The 21,412-nt window shown below is 43.2% G+C and overlaps 2 protein-coding genes across 9 annotated transcripts in view; one reads left to right on the top strand and one right to left on the bottom strand.

The window, feature by feature from the left end:
- Positions 1–14,472, top strand: part of TP53I11 (tumor protein p53 inducible protein 11) — a 50,592-nt gene extending 36,120 nt beyond the window's left edge. For both annotated transcript variants that reach the window (XM_083603075.1, XM_083603076.1), the window contains exons 2-7: positions 542–705; positions 5,955–6,013; positions 7,266–7,314; positions 7,958–8,054; positions 10,312–10,413; positions 11,713–14,472. In XM_083603075.1, the coding sequence (XP_083459201.1) occupies positions 577–705; positions 5,955–6,013; positions 7,266–7,314; positions 7,958–8,054; positions 10,312–10,413; positions 11,713–11,846 (570 nt within the window). In that variant the 5' untranslated portion in view covers positions 542–576 and the 3' untranslated portion in view covers positions 11,847–14,472. The remainder of the gene's footprint in view (positions 1–541; positions 706–5,954; positions 6,014–7,265; positions 7,315–7,957; positions 8,055–10,311; positions 10,414–11,712) is intronic.
- The window catches only part of TSPAN18 (tetraspanin 18), a 174,391-nt gene continuing 165,479 nt past the window's right edge, over positions 12,501–21,412 (bottom strand). For all 7 annotated transcript variants that reach the window (XM_083602912.1, XM_083602915.1, XM_083602916.1 and 4 more), the window contains one exon: positions 12,501–21,251. In XM_083602912.1, coding sequence (XP_083459038.1) covers positions 21,204–21,251 — 48 coding nt within the window. In that variant the 3' untranslated portion in view covers positions 12,501–21,203. The remainder of the gene's footprint in view (positions 21,252–21,412) is intronic.

Below are 21,412 nucleotides of genomic sequence, written 5' to 3'. Positions count from 1 at the left end.
TCTGCTCTGCTGCCCAGTGTTTTCAGCAGGGTGATCAGTGTGGTGAACTAGTCAGAGAGGTAGGTAAGGACTGGGGTGGGGGGAACCTTGGTTTCAGTTCCTACTTTATCATGAATCACACTGGTTGACCTTGGCCAGCCAACCTCTCTCTGACTTAAAAGAGTGTTTATAGGGTGAACTTGGGGTAGAGCCCCATGTGATGTTGTGAGCTCCTTGGAAGAAGGTGACGTTAGCAGTGGAACAAGCGTTTAGTTACTGTGTGTTTTGTAAATAAGGATGCACCTATCCAACTGGCTAAGCATCTAAACCCACAGGTTCATCCTTGACATACACAAGATAAATTGAGGAGGATCTCTAAATTTTGTAAGCATAGGACTGAATGAATGCCAATTCTTCCATGGCCGAAGAACACAGTTGGTTTGGGATGCAATACATCATTGTGTCAAATCGTTTTTGCATTAAAACTAAATGCATCTCCTCCTTGAATTTGTGGCTGGATTTGACCCTGCTTTTCTCTAACCTCTAGTCTTTCTCATTTCAGCTTCTGCCCAAGCCAGCGACTACCTGTGAGTCACCATGGCAACCAAGCAACCTCCCCCTCTGATGAAGAAGCACAGCCAGACAGACCTTGTGAGCCGCCTGAAGACACGCAAGATCCTAGGGGTTGGAGGGGAGGATGATGATGGAGAAGTTCATAGGTCAAAGGTAACAAACATTTCAGTTTTCACACCGCTCTGGTTATCTGAAGGTTGGGGAGGTTGGCATTCAGCAAAGGGCTGCAATGCTGGCTACTGCCCAGCAATGGGAAGACCTTTAACAAACTATCACCCACAATTAAGTTGGAGGTCTTTAGGATCCGTCTCAGCCCTAAGGCAGGTTATTGCTCCATGGAATGACTAATAGTTTATGCTAAAGTTAGTAGCAAAGGGGGAAGACCTTTTGTTTAAGCTAATAAATAATTGCAGCTCCTCAAGAGTATCAGCAGTGATAAGGCTATATAGGAAGCCAAACAGAGGAGAGATTAAGGAATTTGATATTCCAGACTTTTGTTCAGTTTGCCCTACAATTATTATCTTGTTCAACCTGCTTTCTAATCAATTGTACAGCAGTTGTGTGTTGTACCCAACAAACAGAGCTCTTGTGTGTCTCAATTAATTGCAAAATCTAGTGCGGGAGATGATAGATTCACAGCCGTGGGTTGAATTACAAGGCCTATGGGGGTGGCTAGTTAAAGCTGCAGTTCTCACCTCATTAGAGACGTGTCTATGTAGATGTAGGAATATTCTCTGTAAAGTGTTTCTATTCCCCCCATGAATAGAGAAGTTTGATTCCTATATACCTTCTGCATACACAGTCCTCATTCTACAAGTGGTTGGTCACTGTAAGAAAAGAATGCAGGGTTTAGGTGGGCCTTTGGCCAGATCCATCAGGGATCTTCTTATGTTCTTTTCCTTCAGTGCTGCAGCCATACATCATCACTTCTTTTTCCTGCATCTGCAAAACCAGTCTTTCTCTCTGGGCATTTTCCACATATCCCAGATCAAAGCTGTGCTTCAAAATGCAGACTGTCCAAAAGCAGTTCTACAAAAAATGTGTAATTTGTCACGGACTCAAGTTAGGAGCTTAATATATTCTCTCGAGCTATCAGAGCTCTTTTGTGTGTTGAGAGACGGTTTTTTTGTTCTTTACCACTTTGTGCGCAAGCCATAACTGCAATACAGACTTGAACTGGTGTAATATTCTTTAACTTTCCCCTAGGTGCTGCAGTTCTGTGTGGGAGGCTGGAGATCTTGAGCTAAGGGCTCTTAGCAGCCTCAACAAATTACAATTCTTTGCAGGGAATCTGTGATAACTTAAAATTCATATAAAACCAATCTAAAGATGTATAGTGTAGATTTGGCTGCAGTTTCTGCTCCTGGGCGCAATATTTAGGAATGCAAAAACAACTTCGGAATATGTCGCAGGTAGTGATAGCCGGTAGGGGCTCTCATTGTCTGATGACCCAGGAATAATGGGGGTGGTGTTTTTAAATATATCCCCTGCTAGAACTAGGGATGCAGGAGAAATTTGGTTCAGTTTGCACTTAAAGGCAAATATCTAACTGAAACCTCCTGAAATATTGCACAAACCAAAGGCAGCCAGAGGGGGTGGGATTTCCACTTGATGACTGTGGTGAAATTAACAAGAAGTTAGTGCTGGTTTGCTTCCCTCCCTTCCTTTTTATGGTGTAGGCCAGGGGTCAGCAACCTTTTTCAACCGTGGGCCGGTTCACCATCCCTCAGACCATGTGGTGGGCTGGACTATATTTTGAAGGAAAAAAATGAACAAATTCCTATGCCCCACAAATAACCCAGAGATGCATTTTAAATAAAAGCACACATCCTACTAATGTAAAAAGCTGCTGATTCCCAGACCATCTGCGGGCCAGATTGAGAAGGCGATAGGGCCACATCCGGCCCCCGGGCCTTAGGTTGCCTACCCCTGGTGTAGGCTTATATCCCTGGTTTGAATTCTCTCTCTTTATCCAGGACACACACACACCCAATCCTTTGGCAAGCCTAAATTCCTCCAGGCGCACATCTCTTTGGTCAACGATCTGGTGGGTGGTTGGAAGTTGTAGCCTAGAAAGATCTAGCATGTTGACTACTCTTAGGTTACGAATAAGATCCAAACACATCACCTGAGGTAGCAGGTGTAACTTCTTGGTAATTTAAGCAGGCTAGAGAAGAAACAAAACTGGAAAGGTATGTGCAGAAAAAATGCAGGTATTACGTCTTCCAAATGAAAGGGAGTGTGGGTGTCCTGTTTGCTAATGACTTCTAGTGCAGAGAGTTCGTACTAGAATTTTATTTCTCTTTTAAGCGCTTATCCTAAGGCTGTTAGGACCTTGAAAGAAAGTTGTAAAAGAAACAAATGAGGGGAAAAATAGAAGGAAACCATAACAGCCTAGAACTCAGCAAGAAGTTGCTGGTGTTGATTAATCATTGAACGAATGTGCTTTAACAGGACTCCAAAGGGAAAGTTCTGAGGCACTCTTGCTAGGTCTCTTCTTTTTTTTAACTTTGCTTGTTTACAAAAATAAGTAGAGCCATAACTCTTAGGGGAAAACTCAAAAATACTGATTGTTTAAGGGAAAGGATAACAATGCAAACTCAGCTCTGGGGTTTTGTACAACGGTAGGAAGGCGTTTGCTCCTCTCTGTGTTAGTATGCTTTGTCTCAGTGGTGCCAGAGGATCGGAGATAGAAGTGTATGGAATCTCCATCATATGGTTCTGCCTGGGATCTCTCTCTTCTCTATACACAGCAGCATGTAGTTCTCTGCTTCTGCTGCAGCTTTTAGTCAACTTTGCCATGTCAGGAGAGCTCTCGTGACTTTGGTAAGGCAGGGGATTTGAGGGCTCGTGCGCCCACGTGACTCATGCCCATTGCTCTGTGCACACTCTGATTTTTACACACAGCTTTTTTTTATTAATGGATTGACCTTTTTGTCACTGAATCCTAGTGGTTGCTAAGCAACTTATTTATAATGACAGCTATTCTGTGACTTTTTAAGCTGTTACCTTTTAGTCGTACAGATGGTAGATAACACAGTAACCTATTCTAAAATTGGTTCTGCCTCTTAATATATATGTTTAAGAAGACAAGTTGTCCTGGAAGCAGTGTGTATGTGTGTGTGTGTAAAATTCATCATAAATGGACATAGACGTCATGGCAGCATCTGGAGAAATAATTTAGCACTTTTTGGATTTTCATGTTTTCTTGCCATTCTCTCTCTCTCTCCCCCCCCCCCCCATCATGCTTTCAAAACATCTTTGAGGACTGTGAGCTTTAAAAGAAAACAAGGACCCTAACTATTAACACTCAGAACTTGCAGCTCTAAAAGTAGCTTTAGGCAAAAAGGGTTGTTTTACTTCCCTAGAGCCTGGAGTTACAGCTGTATTAAATTTGGCAAAACCCTAGACATGGCCATTTTGAACTTGCTCTTGTTCTGGGGAAGTCTACCTGAGTCAGCCTTGCTACACAGTCATGCACTAAGCTAAATGTGTCTCCAGACTACAAGTCTCCTCCTCAGAAACATGAAAATTGTAAGACTTATTGAAATTGACAATCAACTTGGTCTGAATCCATCTCATCAGTAGTATTTGCATGCATCAGCTTGAAGAGGAAACTCAGCACCATGTCAAAGACCAGGCCTGGAGAAAACCCACGTTTTCCTCATTATACTTTAGAAGTATCAATCCTTCTCTCAGCCCACCTCACCACCACAAATCAGCTGTGTCGTCTTGGCCCCTCCTTGAAGTCTCAGGAGATGAACCACAGGAAGCGATGCTAAGTTTCTCTCTCTCTGCTGTGCACACAACTTGCCAGTTTTCATATTTCCCTTTGTGTCACTTACTGAATGCAGGAAATAACAAAGAATGGCATGTGCAAACTGTATTTTTCTCCCCAGCTGGCAATGAGAAGCTGGAGATGGGCAGGAAGCAACCAAAGCCTATTTAAATTCCCTTTGTACTCATTTCCTTCTAAAACGGCCCCTTTCTTTCCTGTGACTTGTACTTCTTGTTGAGTATCTAGAGACTTTGCTGCTGTGATCCATTCTTTAGTATCGGGGTGGCTGACTTTTGGCCTTCCTAGATGTTGCTGGACTAAAATTCCCATCATTCTTCTGACCCTTCACTTTGCAGGATGGAGCATCTCTACAACAGGGTAAAAAATACATCACCTTTAACTTCACTGTTCAGTTCCTTTTACTTACAAAAAAAAAAATCAAAGAAGGGCTTTTGTTCTTTACTTTTGCATCAAGTAAAGACTGAATGGGACTCTTGAGAAGGTGCTGAACCTCACCTTTCCAGTTTCAGTTTCTCTCTACTGCTGGATTCAAAATTTTATTTGTTAGCCTCTGTCTGTCTGTTTGTTTGTCTGTCTGTCTCTCTTTTGGAACCAAAGCTGTGTACTGTATTAGTAAAGAATCCAATTCTCCTCACTTTCTTTGGTTGTCTACAGCTTTCTGCCCTTTTTATATGGTTCATCTGAAGGACAAAGTGGAACCCTGCTGCCTCAGGCCAAAGGTCTATCTATTCTAGCATTCTCTTATCACAGTGGCCAACCAGATTGCCTTTTATGTTCTGGCTCTCAGGTCCTTAACCTGCACAACCCAAGCCTGCCCCAACATGCAGTGGTCGAACACATGTATTGCATGCAGACGTCATCTCCAGGTGGGGCTGGGAAAGATTCCTGGAGGGCCACTGCCAGTTAGCATAGACCAGCCTTCACCAATTGGATGTTTTAGATTAAAAACGCCTTAACCAGAGTATTGTGAAGTCAAGCAGCTAAATTGACTGATGGCTTGATTAGAAGGCAGCTTCATCTGCTTCAAACAGAAGATATGGATGTTTGTTCCCTGCTCAGACCTAGACTTTCTAGAATTGAAATGGTCTGCCCCTTTACTTTATAGTGGCTTTGCCTACGCTATTGCTTAGTCACGGTTCAGATCCTAAGGAGAGCTTGTAGTCTGTGCTGTGTTACCAATGCTATGCACATTTCTGGAGTCTGCAGAGGTTGCAGATGTGTGGTTTGAGTCACTCACAGTGTGTGGCCTATGACTGACTATAGAAACTGCCCCCCATGTGTTCAGAGCCAGCATGGCCAATGGTCAGGAACAATGGTGGTTGTAGTCTAACAATATCTGGGGAGCCACAGGCTTCCAATCTCTGGTTTAGAATGTCAGAAAAATATTTAAGCTGCCATAATTTCACCCTGTGGTTCTTATAATCATTGCAGACTAATTCTGCAAATTGAGATTTGTAGAGCAAAGTATACACTGCACTTCATTCTCTGTAGGAAAATATGTGGGCGGTAAGTCTAGGATTCTATACCACACCTAGCCCTTCCAGACAATGTTTTTGCAGGCTGAGTCTGAGTCAGTTACCTTACTCTTTCCTTTGAATTTCAGATCAGCCAAGTCTTGGGCAATGAAATCAAGTTTGCTGTGAAGGAACCCTTAGGGCTCAGGTAAGTTTGCAGGCAGAATCTCTGTGCTCAGACTACTAGCCAAGGGCAAAATGAGCTGAAGGAAGGGCTGCAATATTGGCACTGAACTTCTGCATGTAGGCTGTTTCTTCATTGTTGTTAATGACTTTAAGAATAGCAGAGACTTGAGTGGAGAATTTTTCCAACTTGGTGTGAAGTATATTAGGTTGTTGCATTTGGCACATATCTCCTTGCACGATGGATTTTAAAGGAAATTTCCCACCTGTGCAATTTCCAAGAGGAGCAGGCAGCTACCAGTACAAGATGCGGGAGGCAAATGCTTATGTTTCACCAAAGCAGTACTGTGTCCCTCACCTGAGTTTTTTGTGTGCCAGGTATTAACCAACTGAATAGTTGTTCACAAAGTTCACTTGGAAACTTAGGATATTGCTCTGTTTAGTGCATCTCAGTACTGGATTTTCAGTGCTGCCACAGTAACTTTTAAAGATGAATGCTTTGGCACATGGGAGAATGGCTGTAAGGAAAAGGGGTTCAAAAGAGGGAATAGAACTTCCTAGTTCTGCTTATGGGTGCAAGAGCCCTCTTACAATAAATTCTGGGCTTCTAGAGAGCAGTTTCTGGAAGAACATACTTCTTGCAATTGCAGTGATGTCCTAGCTCAGAATATTTGATGCAGATTTTAGGCATCTGTGAGTACTTTTAAAGGACACTAAATTGAGGGTCTGGGGGAAAAGTAAGCCATCTGCTTCCTGCAAGCAGAGGGACAGTTTGGGTGGTGCTTCAAGATGTGATCCATGCCTACATTTGTAGCTGTCCAAATGGAGAAGGCCTGTCTGAATAGAGCCTATAGAAACCCTAATTGTGTGTAGGTCAAAGTTGCAGAGGTGTCTTTGAAAGACTGGGAAGTTTTTGTTAATGCACCTAGGATATTTCACACCTCCTGTTCTCATGAGCAACCCTTGTTTAAGACAAGTCCAGTCTTACCCCCCCCCCCGCCCCACCTCCATTTACTTTCACAAACTCTTTGTTTCTAGCTTAAATCAACAGAGATGATCTTAATTCATTGGGAAACCCCTCCAGCAAGGCTGGGGATGATGGGCGTTGCCGTCAACATCATCTGGAGAGCCACAGGTCATTCCTTCCCCCCATCCCTGTCCTCATGTCTTTCCTTAGAGAAACAAAAGTGGCCACTTTGTATATAAAACTGACTGGGGGAGAATGTTGTCTTTAGACTGTTAAAAGCTTAGATGTTCCCATTTGACCTTTCTTGCAGGGTTTGGCAGTTTGTGACAGCTGTCATGTTTTCTGGGGTTGCCATCATGGTAAGTGACCTGCTCTAAGGTGGAATCTCAAGTTGAGCTGGGGTGGGAATTTGGTTCAGTTTTACATGTTGTACTTTATGGGATAACATACAAACCAAAATACAGCTTTCCTTTGATACTTGTAGTTTTCTGAATTCGATGCATGTATTGGGGGGAAAGCGTGCATAAAAATGGATACAGGAGTGAAAACAACATACAACATACGTTCTGTTCAGGGAAATTGTTTGCAGAAATGTGCACATTTAGGCAAAATGCGCAATGAAATGCAGACAATTTTTTTATGAGGACATTAAAAAAAATAAATGCTGAAGGGTGGAGAACTGAAATTAAGATGGGGGGAAATGAGCATCTAAAATTGACAAATTTATCCATCCTAGTCTATAAACCAGTCATACTTGGTACCCTAAAATGAGCATTTCCCTTTCTCCTCTTTCTTGCTCTACACCTCATTGGCCTTTACACTTGCAATGGGTGGCTGTGCTGCTGCTCTTCCTAACCAGGGCTCCAGCTTCCATCTGCATGCATTTATTCTTTCCCTAGCCATGCATGCTCATCTCTCCCTTCAGTCGAGGACAATTTTTCTGAGTAAAGCAGGGTGAAGCACCGTAAGCTTTCTCCGTTGAAGTTTCTTTCTTTCCTATAGGCTCTCGCCTTTCCCGAACAGCTCTACGATGCTGTCTTTGAGGAAGAGTCGGTCAACAGTAAGACGCCTATCCGTCTGTATGGAGGAGCCTTACTAAGTGAGTGCATTGCTGCTTGGCTAACCAATTGCTCATCTCGTGATGATAGCTGGGTGCATGCTACAGAAATGGGGGTGGGTTTCCTGGGTGGGGGTTATGCCCTGCCACTACAATACGCACAGTTCACTTCTATGGAGCAGGTGTGAAATATGGTGTGACCACAAGCTCCCCTTTGAAAAGTTAAAGGGCCTGATATCTCTAAAGATATTCAGATTAACTGCTGAGATGACCAGTGACATTGGGTGAATCCACAATATTTTGTGGATATTTTGTACTAATAGGTAGAGTTTGGTAACTACCTTATGTGGCAAATACTTCAAGAGGTGCAGGGAGCATCGGGACAGCTGGCTGTTAAGTCTTGTGGCGTGTGAAGGGGAAATCATTTTGCCCTGGTCACTACAGCAGCTTGTCACTTCAATGCTGTGGCAAAACAATGGGGTGAGAATGGTGCTCACCGCAGATTTCATAAACTTGTAGCAATTGTGCCAGTAAGCCGAGATGCGATATTATGTTGTGCGTCTGGTGGAGCTGGAATAGTCGAATGATTGGTTGTGGTGGCTTTGCTCCCAAACAATAGATACCAAAAGCTATTCTGAGATGAGCATTGGAAGAGTTTGTAAAACTGTTTCTAGATTGAACCCTCTACAGTGCAGGTGGGTGTTAACAAGCACCATTGAATGTTTCTCCATAAAACAACAAACTTTATATATCTGGAAAACTAGGTTTAGGGAGAAGCCAGCTAGTATTTCCTTATACCCCCAAAGGCACACTCCTCCACTGCAACGTGAGACAGCTGGATGCCAGCAACCAGTCAGCTAGTTTTGTAAGTTCAGGGGATCTCTCTCCCGGCCCCACCCTTGCCGGTGGAGAAGCATTACCTGTTATCTGGCTAGCTGCTTTAGGAACTATTGCAGTATCCATAGTGCCACATTCCTCTTGCTTTTTCTGGAAGATATTTTGAGACAAAGCCAGCTTGTGCTGGGCACAACTACGTAAGAAGTAAGGCAATGCATTCTTCTTATAATTGCAGGCTTGTGTCTGGTAGTCAGAGGCAATTCTAGTGCAGCTGGTAAACTCTTTATTGACTTATCCTGTAAGCCTGTAGCATCGCCTAGTGGTAGCAAGTGGGCATGCAGCAGTTTTGTGTTCCTTGGTGGCTACATTCACAGCACTAATGTAAAAAAGCACCATGCCACAATTTTAAACAGTCATGTTCTCCCATTTTTTTTTTTTTTAAAAAGAGGATTCCAAGAGCCTCTGTTTGTTAAGGGTGCTAAGACTCCTATTTCCAGAGTGGTTTAACAGTCAATCCCCCTTCACAGGGAACTCTTGAATTGTAGTTCTCTGATAGGAATAGGGCTCTTCTAACAGCTCTCAGGGCCCTGAATGAACTACAGCTCCCAGAATTATTTGTGGGAAGCCATTACTGTTTAAAGTGGCATCCTAGTCCTTTAGATGTATGGTGTGTTACATCTCCCAGTACTGTACTTTCCCCTCCCCATACCCATCATGTTTGTGTATTTCCTCTTGCCTAGAGTTGAACGGGTAAAACACATCTGTCTTTTAATGTGTACGGAGCCAAAGAAGGGGACAGGAATAGCTAATGCAACTTGCTCTTCCTCAGCAGGTAGTGTAGGGCATTAGCTTTGCCTTGGTACTCTTTGTTTTTGAAATATACAAGCAAATTTTTGCTCCCGATGAGATACAGTGTTATCTTCCCTAGACCTTTTTGCCAGGCTGCTTTTGGTTCTTGTGCTTCTTCCACGGGTTGCAGAAAATGAAAGGCTGCAGCAGGGCTAGAAATGTCCTGGTGGAAGTGGATGAACGCATCTGCCAGTATCATTAAGGGTGGGGAGGGATTGGCTTCCTTCCTTTGCCTTTGGTATTGCATATGTAGTGCTCCTATTGATGAGAGAAGGTCCTCTATGGCAGGAGAGTACAAGAGGAAATTGTGTGTGTGTGTTTCTGTTTCTGGGTGTAAAATGCACACGATCACAACAGATGCCAGGCAAGCTTTGGAAACTTAAATCTTATTTCAAAACTTTCATATCACTTTATGATTTGATATTGTTAGGTCAGTTTTAAGAGATTTCACTATAACTTCCGTTTGATGATGATGATAGCAAGATTTTAAAGAGCATATTAATGTGTTTGTATCAACAGCACTTCTTAGAAGGCTATGTCTTTCTACATGTGGCTTCAGTAGATGACACCTCCCCTTTCCCTCTGTCATCCCTATCCCTCCAATCATCTTTAGGTATCTCCCTCATCATGTGGAATGCCTTGTACACAGCTGAGAAGATCATAATGCGTTGGACTCTGCTGACAGAAGCATGTTACTTTGGAGTACAGTTCTTGGGTAAATATGCCTCTTTATGGTCACAGGCACGTGCTCTCCCTTTGCTTTTATCATGGAAGGAAAACTTCAATACACGGGGTGCGGTGTCATGCTGAGGTTAATCAGGCCCAAGACACACAGGCCTTTCTTTGCAAAAGGAGAATGCAAGGATACAAGGACTAAACATTCAGACCAAACATGAAAGTTCAAAGCTTTTGTTCCTAAAAATCAATATTATGAAGCTGGAATATTTCTTGTCCTTCAGAAGAGAGAACCCTAGAAAGAGGTGAATAGAAATAGGAATGAAGCAATAGCTCAACTTAGCACACTAACCCTCAGTCATAACACACAAAAGATGGGGTGTATTCAGACAAATGCATACCAAGGACCCAGGTTAGAGATCCTGTAACAAGCAAAAACAGGGAACGGTGAATGCTGCTGACATGTGTCTCCTTGGATGTCTCTGTATTAAGGCTTTTCTGAATTGCAAGTCTTTTCCCCAGTTTGTTTTCTTGGTCTTCTCAGCTGTGTTATTTAGAAGTGTTTATAAACTACTTGATAGTTTAAGAATCTCTTAAACGGCGCACAATATAAAAACAATATCATTAAAACAAAAATACAATGCAAAACCAATAAAACTGTGCCATGGAAGCACGCGGAAACAAAACATATTGGGATTCACATGCTGCAAGGGGAGGGAGGGGGAAGTAAGGGTGCTAAATCCAGTTTAATTGTGGAACCTGAATTTGCTGATATGCAATTAGATTCTACTTGCCAGAGCGCAATTTGGCCCTTGAGTGCCAAGTAAAATCTCATAGCTGCTTCGGTTGCATGCCTGATTTTTTTAAAGGTGAAACATGTTGAAGACATGTGTCGTAGGTTGCACTCTTAAGGCTGCTGCAGGGAACCCACACCACAGAATGCCTTTCTGTGGCATCAGTAGCTCATGTGAAGTGGGATGTGTCATTCAGCAAGGTCTTAACCACTCCAGCACCCGTCTCTCACCAAAAACAAGCACTGTTTCTCTGTTAAAGTCAAGAACGTAGGAAGAGCCTGCTGGATTCAGCCACTGGCATCCTGCTCTCACAGCAGCCAACCTTTGGGAAGCCTGCAAGCGGGGCCTGAGGGCAGCAGCACTCAGAACCAAATAGACACTGCTTCGTAGAAGCAACGAACTGCAGTGCTAACTTGCAACCAAAGCATCCATGTTCTGCCAGAGTAGGCATGAAGTGACCTTTTTTGTTTTCTCAAGAGGTGTTCTAGAGGGTTTTGAAAACGTGTCTTTCTTTTCTTCCAACCTGCCTTTTCTCTCTCTTTCAGTCACCAGCATCACCCTGGTTGAGAGCGGCCGGGGGTCCACGGGAGCCACATTGCTCCTCATCAGTCGGGTCCTCTTTGTACTTATCAGCTTTTATTATTATTACCAACTTGGACGCAGACCCAAGAAAGTCTAACCTCCTGGACTGCTGAGGGCTGGTGCAGAGAAGGGCCTGTCATAATTTCTGCATTCCTTTCGCTCATTTTTGTGGGGCTTTTTTTCCTTTCTTTCTTTCTTTCTTTCTTAAAAAAAAACAACAACCAGACTTCCTTACGGCATGTATAAATAAATCCAGTGCTGTTGTTGTTGCCACCACACTGGACGTGGAAGAGGAGAGTTCAAGATGACTCCATGGTGCCTATGGGAAGAGGCCAGGAAAACAGAGATAAGGCGGCAGATTCAGGGACGTGGGTGGGCAAGATCAGCTATTCGTAGCCATTCTCCTCTGTGAATCTAGGCAGTGGCACATGATCAAAATATACACTCATGGAAACAGAGTATCATATCAAAACGACATCCAAAGGGCAAAGAAAGTGATATCAGCTCTGTGTACAGGGGACGGATTGGCAATCTTCTCTCTACAACTAGCAATCTGCTGTTGGGGCTTTTGGTAGCATTCCCTTCGGTTGAAATGTGTGCTGGGGACTTGCCATATAAAGGGCTCAAAAGGAAGTTCTATGGCCATATTTTCCTCATCTTCTAGGACCTTGGAAGTCAGAGATTCTTTAGGTAGTGATGTCCTTGCTATGAATGCAACCTATTCTTTTTTTTAAAAAAAGAGCATTTGCTGTAGTAATTTTAAGAAATGATTCCACCTGATTTTAGGAGTTCTTGTGAAAATATCAGATTTGGCTATTGCTGCCTCTTTGTTTTGTGGGGTATCTCTCCCCCCACCCTCAACCCTACCACCCCTCTTCCTGTTGGTTTATTCTGTTGGCCTTTTTAGTTCTAAATGTTACAATAATGCCTTCAGATGATTCTGGATGCAGTCTGTTAGAAAGGAAATGGGGCAGGGGACCAATAAGGAAACCGCGAGTTCACACAATCTCTTTGTTTACAAAAAAATGGCAACACACAGTAATACACTTGAACAGAAGTGGGCAAGATGTGGCCCTCCAGATTATGTTGGAGCTTCAGCTGCAGCCAGCCTCTGCCAGCATGGCCAACCATGAGGGATAGTGTAAGCTGTAGTCCAGCCACATCTGGAAGGCCCAGGGATTGGCCACTTCTGCACTATATGGTTTAATTGCTGCCAGGCACCAGCCCTTTCAAAAGGAAAATACTATAGTTTTGTGGGAACACATTCCTAAATTGAGTAACCAAGAAAACTGCAGGAAAAGGCCATGATAGAAAGTGGTTGCATGTACTTGCTAGACTAGTTCAATGCATATGCTGGAATGACATGTGTATTAGCCTTCCCCCCCCCCACTCCCCGATTGTGGTGGTCCTTCTAGCCTTCTGTGAAATAGATTAGCAGTGCAAGAGGCTGTGTACATCTGATTCCTCTGTCACTTTCCACAGGATTATACCCCAACTGAATTGCTTACTTTTGCCATATTGTGAGTTTTGGATATGAGTCTGGGCCCAGAGGCATGTTTGCACATCAGTTGCCTGCTTGGTGTGAGGAAGAGGCTGCCATAGGGCTGCAAAGTCTCCTGAACTCACTGGCTGTGCTAGAGAGTGGGATCAGTGATGCTCTCTAGGTTTGATGGCCTCTGTAATGTTTGTCAGTAGTGATGGACAACCCATCCCAAACATCTGAGGCATTCTGACAATTGGCATTTCATTCTTAACCAAAATTAAAGCAATGAATATATTTCATTGATATCTCCTGCCTCAATCTCAGTGTGAATAATGTTGGAATGACTAGTATAGTTTTGATATTGAAGGATGTTTCTCTCAGTGTGCCAACGAATTTTTCCCAAATAGGCAAACAGACCAAAGTTTGAATCTCTCCTTCTCTTCCCCTCACCCCCTACCCTTGTTGGGATTTCAAATATAATTGGGAAGTGTTTACCATCCTCCTACAGACCACAGTCTTATTTATTACTTTGGGCTCTGCTCTAGCATTTTCCCATTTTTAACGCTTTTGATAAATGCAATGAAGTTTCAAATCTCAGTCCTCCATAGATACACCTCACAGTATAGTCTTTGCATTTTGTACTCCCCTTGAACTGAGACAGGAGGAATTCTGTATTGGTTGTGGATTCAAAGGCTGTTTGTCAGGACAGGTGTGTCGAGATGAACCAGCCATTTTGAAGTGGATGCAGCAAATCTAGGACAGCTGCCTGTGTCTCCCACCTTTGTGCCAGGACTGCAGTACCTACACAGGAACAGCACACACTTTACCCTTTTGAGCTGAGACAACATCCTTACACCTTCAGTAGCAAGAAGAAAATGTACTCAGAAAGTCACACAAACCCTTCATGGACTGTTGGCAACATGCACCGTCTTTTGCCTGCAGAGGTCTCCTGAAGACTTTCTTTACCTTCTTTTGGCATCAAACGTCTGCATGAACTTGGACTACCATGTATGTTGCAGTTCCAGGCCGCATCAAGTGGGTCCTCAAAAACTATTTGAACTGAATATCCATGTTGATCATGCAAGTGTAGACTTTAGAATTCCAGGGTAATGGTGCCTAGTGGTCCAGCGTGAGGTTTAACTCCTCCAACCTGAGCAATTTTGTTAATGCTAGTTTTAAGTGTCACTCTCAGTTTTTTCGTCTGTATGTACACTATGTGAAACAAGTACGGTTTTCAGCAGTTGCTGCCTGGCTTTGAGCATTTTGCATCAAGGAGGGTCTGGGACTGGGGCTGGGCCTATTTTGAAGATGACTGGACTGCAGAAAGAGGAGCCTTTTCAGAGTTTCTTTCACCTGATGCCCAAAAATCATGAGTTGAGCTGGGGGAATGGGGGAAGGAGGAACCATAACTGCTTCTAAATTGCAACTTTTTTGTCTACTTTCTGGTCCCAATGTTTATACAATCGGCATTTGAAAAAAACAAAATCATCAGTAAAGTCACATCTGCTTTCACTTTGACCAAAATTCACCTTGGGATAGTCAACAAGTCACACCGATAGTGGATACTTGGCCTTGTAGGGCTGTTACCTGAGGCATGTTCTTGTATTTGTGGCTGCAACAGGCATGGGTATGAGTTTCATACAGAAGAGAAGAGGCCATTGCTCAGTAGTAGAGCACATTATTTACATGAGGCCACCATAACACAAGAGATCCCCCCCCCCCCGTGGAATCCTGTTGCTCATGCTGTTGTTTTTCATAGCACATGCTACCTTCCTCCCTCATGCAACTGGCCTTGATCTCTATTTTAGAGAAAAGCAGGCAAAGCAATTCCAGAAGTGTTAAAAGACTTTGCACACAGCAAGGCAGCTACTTTGAAGCCACTGTGACTCAGGCATGGGGTGCAAGAAGCTCCCTTAATGTACTCCCTTGAATGGTAGCAGCTCTCTCAATCTGGGATCTCCTATAAACTCCCTTTTATTAACCTTTGTATAGCTTTGCCCTGTGAGGATTAATTTGCTGCTACTAAAGTGGGTTTTTTGTGGGGGCTTCTTTTAATCATTTGCAGAAATGTGGTTTCACTTGCATGGTTTCCACATATGTTCCCTGCTATTGTTCCTCTGATCAGTTGTAGCTTTAGTGCTGTTTTTAAACTTTAAAGGGCTTCTTCCCTACATGATCTCAGCCATGTGGGAATCATGTAGTGCCATGTTCCCAGCCAACAAAAGCAGGGTGGGAACATTTCCCCAGACCAGTGGCCACTGCTTTGCCCAGTACTAGTGGGGGCTCTATTACACAGCATGACTAGCTGGGATTCCATATTCCATATAGAAGGATGATTATCCCCATGCTACTGCCATTGATGCACAGGGCATTTCTTTGTCCATTCAGATGCATACCCGGTTTATTTCATTCTACCTCAGCAATAGGGGTGTGTCCCTCTTTCCCAACCCACACCTCAACAGCTGACCCCTTAAAAAAATTCTGCACTCTTTTGCAAACAAGAGTGAGAACTAAAAAGACGTGGTTGTATGGGATTATGGTACTCGCTCTAATAATGTGGCTTTTAACCGCTGCTGCCATGCAGTATTTGAGGTGGATGCCAGTGGCATCAAACCTAAGTTGATAGCAGTGGTAGGCTGTTGTTGCTAATGTAAGACTAGCCAAGACTGGATGCACAAGACAGAGAACCAACGCAGCTGCAGCCACATGCTGCTTGCATGTCGCTGCACAAGTCTCATTTCACCAGTTATCCTATACATAAAATGCACATGGTTAGTGTTCATCCTACCTTTCTCAAAATCAAACATGACTTTGTAACTGTGCACACAATTTTTTTTTAGGCATAGGTCCAAATTTACGAATGGCTTATCACAGAGCCTTCATTATGAATCCTGGACCTGAAAGTTCTTTCATCTAGGTATATATATCTGTGGGAGGGAGGGGGATTCCCAATCAAATATTATTCATAATTCACCTTGTACCTCTTAACACCCAGCATTCTGAATGTCTTCTACATAGTTACTTACAGTGCAATCCTGCGATGTATCTCAGAAATAAGCCTGATGAAGTTCAACAGGACTGATGACCAGGAGCAGGTAAATAAGGAATGGTGACAGTAGCCCAGCTGCATTCCTATTACAATAGGAACAGATTAGCAAAGCAGTGTTTGCAAAGTAACAGAAGTACCTAAACTCTTTCCAAAGCTACTGAAGCCTTTGAGGTGATCTGTTCGGTGAATTTATACATCTTCCCCATTAGTCAGCCAGTCAGTCATCCCACACTTTCCAAGGCATTACCATGCCACTTGCCAAACAACAAAAAGTGGTTTTTTTTAAAAAAAGGGGTGGATTTATTGCACCAGGGCAACAGAATTCTATAACCCACTAATTGTGCAGCCCTAAAGTTCCATTATGGACTTTATTAGTTTAGTTTGTTAGCTATTATATTTGTATACCACCCTTCAGCCGAAGATCACTGGGCTGTTTACAACATAAAAGCTACAAAGAGAAAAGAGATAATAAAAGTAAAAGAAACCAATAAGCCCCCTCCCACAGACACAATTTAAAAACCACAAAAGTTAATCAGCCTTAGGCTTGGTTGAAGACAAATATTTTCAACTGATGCCTAAAGATACATAATGAAGGTGCCAAGCAAGTCTCCTTGGGGTGAGCATTCCACAGACAGGAATCCCCCACAAAAAAGGCCCATTTATGTGGCACCACCCTCCAGACCTCTCATGGGGGAGGTACATGACGGGCCTCAGAAGAGGATCACATCAAGTCCAGATTGGTGTATCTGGGGTCCTCGAGGTATTGCGGTCCTGAGACATTTAAGGCTTTATAGGTCAAAACTAATTAGACCCAGAAACTAACCAACAACCAGTGCAGTCAGGCCAGGATCAGTGTAATATGCTCAAAGCTGCTTATCCCAGTGAGCAACCTGACTTTAATTCTTCCTGTAACATACTGCATCTAGAGTCACCCCTGAAAATAAAAAGGCTTCCTGAAAGTCAGCAGAGGTTTGGAAAATACTTGCATTTTTCATGATTGACATAGACCCTCCTAGCTAGAACTAGTGTTCACTGTTTGGGCTTTAGGAAAAACCACTGTCACAAAGTTTTATCACTCCTGTGAGACAGAGATAGCAGGTGTGTTTTTTTAAAAATGTAAAAAGTGAAGCCATTTTTGGTATCATAGTGTCTTTATTTTTGTCTTTTTATTTTCATTTTCCTAAAGAAATGCACTTGGAAACTGTGCAGAATTGCTTCGGCGTAGTGTTCTGTTTTATGTTACAAAAACCCTTTCAATATAAAAAGCATTACAATAGGGAATACAAGTTAAATTAGCTCTAGGTTTCTAATAAAAGGAACATTTAAAATAGATTTCAACATTTACTTCAAGTGGCCCATTTTCCAGGCACTTGCAACAGTGACAACAGATGGGGGCTGGGGGAACCGAGTGGATCTAGGTTCACAAAAACAGATTACAGACATAAACTTGAGGGTGAAGCTCTCTCTCTCTTTGCAAGTTCCATTTCAAAGCTTGGGAATTGTGCAATACCTCAACTGCTCAGAGTCATTTCAGTGGGACTTGCTTGAGAGCTTTATGCTAGAGTGCGTCCCTTCCTCTGAAACCGCTAGATGGACCCAGTCAGTGCTGGTCTCTGCTTGCACAGCACTGGGAATCCAGTGTTAGGCTTTCAATTTCTTGGAAGTTCATGTTTCAAATGGGAAGTTGATTAACTTCCAGGTATTCAGCAGTTGTGTGGACTAGGGTGACTGGGTTAGTCGCCTAAATGTTTCCCTGGTACATCCTTCCTGAAGCCTGGGAAGCTTCTGTGCAGCTTAAGGAGGACGGAGTGATGCTCACAGTGACATCAGGACATCGGTTCCTCCAATTGCCCTTGCAAGCTGGCACCTCTGGCCCTAAACAGTCCCCTGCAAAAAAAAAATCACTGCACACCACTGGTATTCAGGCTTGCAGCCTAACTAACCCCCCAATGCTAAAATGGAGGAAGTCAGTTGCAATGGAGTTAACAGAGCTTCTTCCAAGTGTCATTACAGATTTGGGTAAGAGAGTTCTTTTCCGTAACACAGCCCAGGTAGCAAGTAAATAACCTGCAGGAGGGGGGTATGGCTGGGTTCCCCAAGAGCCGCAAAATCAACCAGATAAAGGATTGTTCCTTTTAGACCATGAAGGTGCAAATATTTTTTATTTGAAGTCTTGTGTTCAAGTAAATGAACATAACATTTCCTTACCCCTCAAATGGTTCCTTCCTAGTGTTGGGTCTCATTCACACTGACCTTTTGCTCCGTAGTTGTAGGCACAAATCTGCACTTTCAAGCTCCATGTTTCAGCACCTTTTGTTTTTCTTTGCCCTGGTTTCCCCACTCTTTATTCTGCTTCAGAGCAAATGGCACTTCAGGTTTTCAGCAGATTGCTGTTTGCTCTGTTTCAGCTGTAAAGAGCAGGTTTTCACAGGGAAAGCACTAGGGGAAAATAATAATAATAATAATAATAATAAAAATAAAAATAATAAAAATAAAAAAGTGTTCTGACACAGAGCTTTCAAGTGCAGAGCTATGCCTAGAAAAACAGCACAAAAGGAAGTCTGGGTGAGCCCTTGGTGGTGTTCCACAGTTGCCACAGATGCCTACACTTTGGAAAGATACTACTAAAGTACTAGCCATTTAGATACACAGGCAGGGACCATCTCAGCAAGTTTCCACAATGCTCTGAAGCTGTTCATGTTATCTTTACTAAAAATGATGGTTGTGCACATGACTGCTTTAAAGAATCAGGGAAGATGAAGCAGGTAGATGGAAACTGAAGAAAGCAGGCAAGAGAAAACCAAATGCCAGCGAGAGATAGAAAACGTCTCCCACAAGGGAGAACACAGCAACAGAACTTTTGAAAGAGGACAGTGATGTCAGGAACCTAGACTCAAGCTGCCATAAGCTCTCTGCAGGTGTCCTTAAGCTCATTGACAGAGAGGGTGTGGGGTTGTGCACATTGTCACCTTCACCCCAAACATCTTCCCACAGTGAGCAAATAACTCCGGAGCAGGGATTGTAAGCATGTTCTGTTGAACATTCAGCTCTCTTGGTGATTAGGAATGCTGAAAACACACCATTCCAGAGGGTTAGGGAGGACTCCAAAAGGTGTTCAGCGAAACATGCTCACAATCTCCTCTTCAGACCCAAGTGAGAGGTCAGGAGCAGTGGAGTCGCCCACTTGGCACTGCAACCTCTTCCTGGGTATAGCTTAAGAAGTTTTTGCCTTGTCTGCCATGATTGCCATTTAAAGTGTGGCCATGCTCACTTTAAAGGTCAGAGGAGACAAATCCTTAAAGGCTTTTTGGGTAGCTGGCGCCAGCTGGAGCAAACAGCACTGTAACATCCATTTTTTCAGTTGTGCTGCGCATTTCCCTCACTCTACAACTTGCAGAACTCAACTAAATTCAAATGAAAACCATACCTTTTATGGGAGAGATTGTCAAGGATCACACGAAGATTCAAGTCAGCATTTGAAGTCATTTGTTAGGCAGAGATTCATTATATATTTTTAAAAGCATTTTCTCATTGCTTGCCTCAAGTGGGGCAACCTCCACTGTTTCTGAGATAAATGCTCATTGATGTGCTTCCCAGTATACCTCACGAGTTGCCTTTCTCAAACTCTCACGCCATGTGGTATCACCATATCCCAGTCCTTTTGCCAGTTGCCTACTGCTGCTTCTGGGTGCCGCATATATTTCTTTGCCAGTTTGTATCTCCATAAGCCACTTGTTCAGCATATTACTTTCACTATGGTCTTAACAACTCACCAGCATCTCTGGCAGCACAGATGGGAGAGATTCAGGTCAGGGCATATGCCATTCCATTTAGGTTTTTCGTAACTCATGGAAAGTACTGAGTGAGAATTGCTCAGAACATAAGCAATGTACAAGAGTCACAAATGAAACTGTGCAAAGGACAACTGCAAAGGTTTCTCACTGCTTTCATTGCCGTTTGGGAAGATATATTTTTTTTTCCACACAGCTGAAAGGCACACACTGAAACATGAAGACAACAAGCTAATCAGTTGCTACAAAAGGCCAAACTAGGCAACATAATTTGCACGTAACATGGTGGTGACAAAACATTCAAAAGCTTTAAAAACAAAACAAATAATTATTTCTCCTTAAGGGAGACAGCACCAACAATTACAGATGAGAACATTTTTTTTTTTAATTAAACAATGGTGAGGGAGTCTGCTGTAGAACTGCCTTTGTCTTCCCCCCCCTCACAGAATACTGAACAGAAAATCCATTATGACAAAGAAAAGGTATGCACTAAGTTTCTGATTTCATTCCATCCTCCTCCTGGACTTGAAAAGGATGCCTCTTCTGCTATTGTCCAACACAGCAGGCTCAGCTCCTCCTATATGTTTCCAGGTGAAGGAATTTATCAATTCCTCACGACACAAGAAAGCTTGAAGTATCTTGATATTTCAGGTGATACTTTTCTGCCCATCTTGACTGAGGACTGTTGTTTAAAACTGGCCTGACCTGTGTCCGTCACAATGCTTTGGCTGAGCAGTTCCCTTCGGATGCTGAATCCAGATCCTACTTATATTTGGGGGGAGGGCATCCTTCACTTTCTCACCAATTGATGTAGCACAATCATGTTAAAGATGTGAGTCCCACGCGGCATCCAGCTTCATGGAGACCACCAGAACTCACTCCCTTCCTGTCTCGTAGGCCCCTAGTGCAACCCAGTGTGTGTGGCTTCTGATGAATGACGGTCCTGGGAAACGACAACATAGTGCACAGCACCTCAAAGTTCCAGCCCCTGAAGTACAATCCTTTTGGTCATTCATATATTACAGTCCTCCCCCCCCCCCCTTGTTAGCCAAAAAACAAAAGTTCATCTTCTCTCTTTCCTTTCTTCAAAGCGTGTAGTCGGAAAATGCTCAGCTGGTCATGGAAAGCTTTCTACTGGATCCCCCGAAAGAGGCACATGGCAAAGATCATGGCAAACAGCTGAGAAGAAGTTAGAAATGAGACAAAACAGCCCATTAAAATAGAAAGACTTGACCAGACTCAGCTGTGGTCCAGCTCTCAAAGCAAGCACATCACAGCACAAAACAAGCATGAAGGGCACAAAGTCAAATATGCCCCAAAAGAGCCCCCTAACTGGGGAA

This window comes from Podarcis filfolensis (assembly GCF_964270895.1).
Source record: "Podarcis filfolensis genome assembly, chromosome: 1".
Taxonomy (NCBI): Eukaryota; Metazoa; Chordata; class Lepidosauria; order Squamata; family Lacertidae; genus Podarcis; species Podarcis filfolensis.
This window is presented reverse-complemented; position numbering and strand designations above follow the sequence as displayed.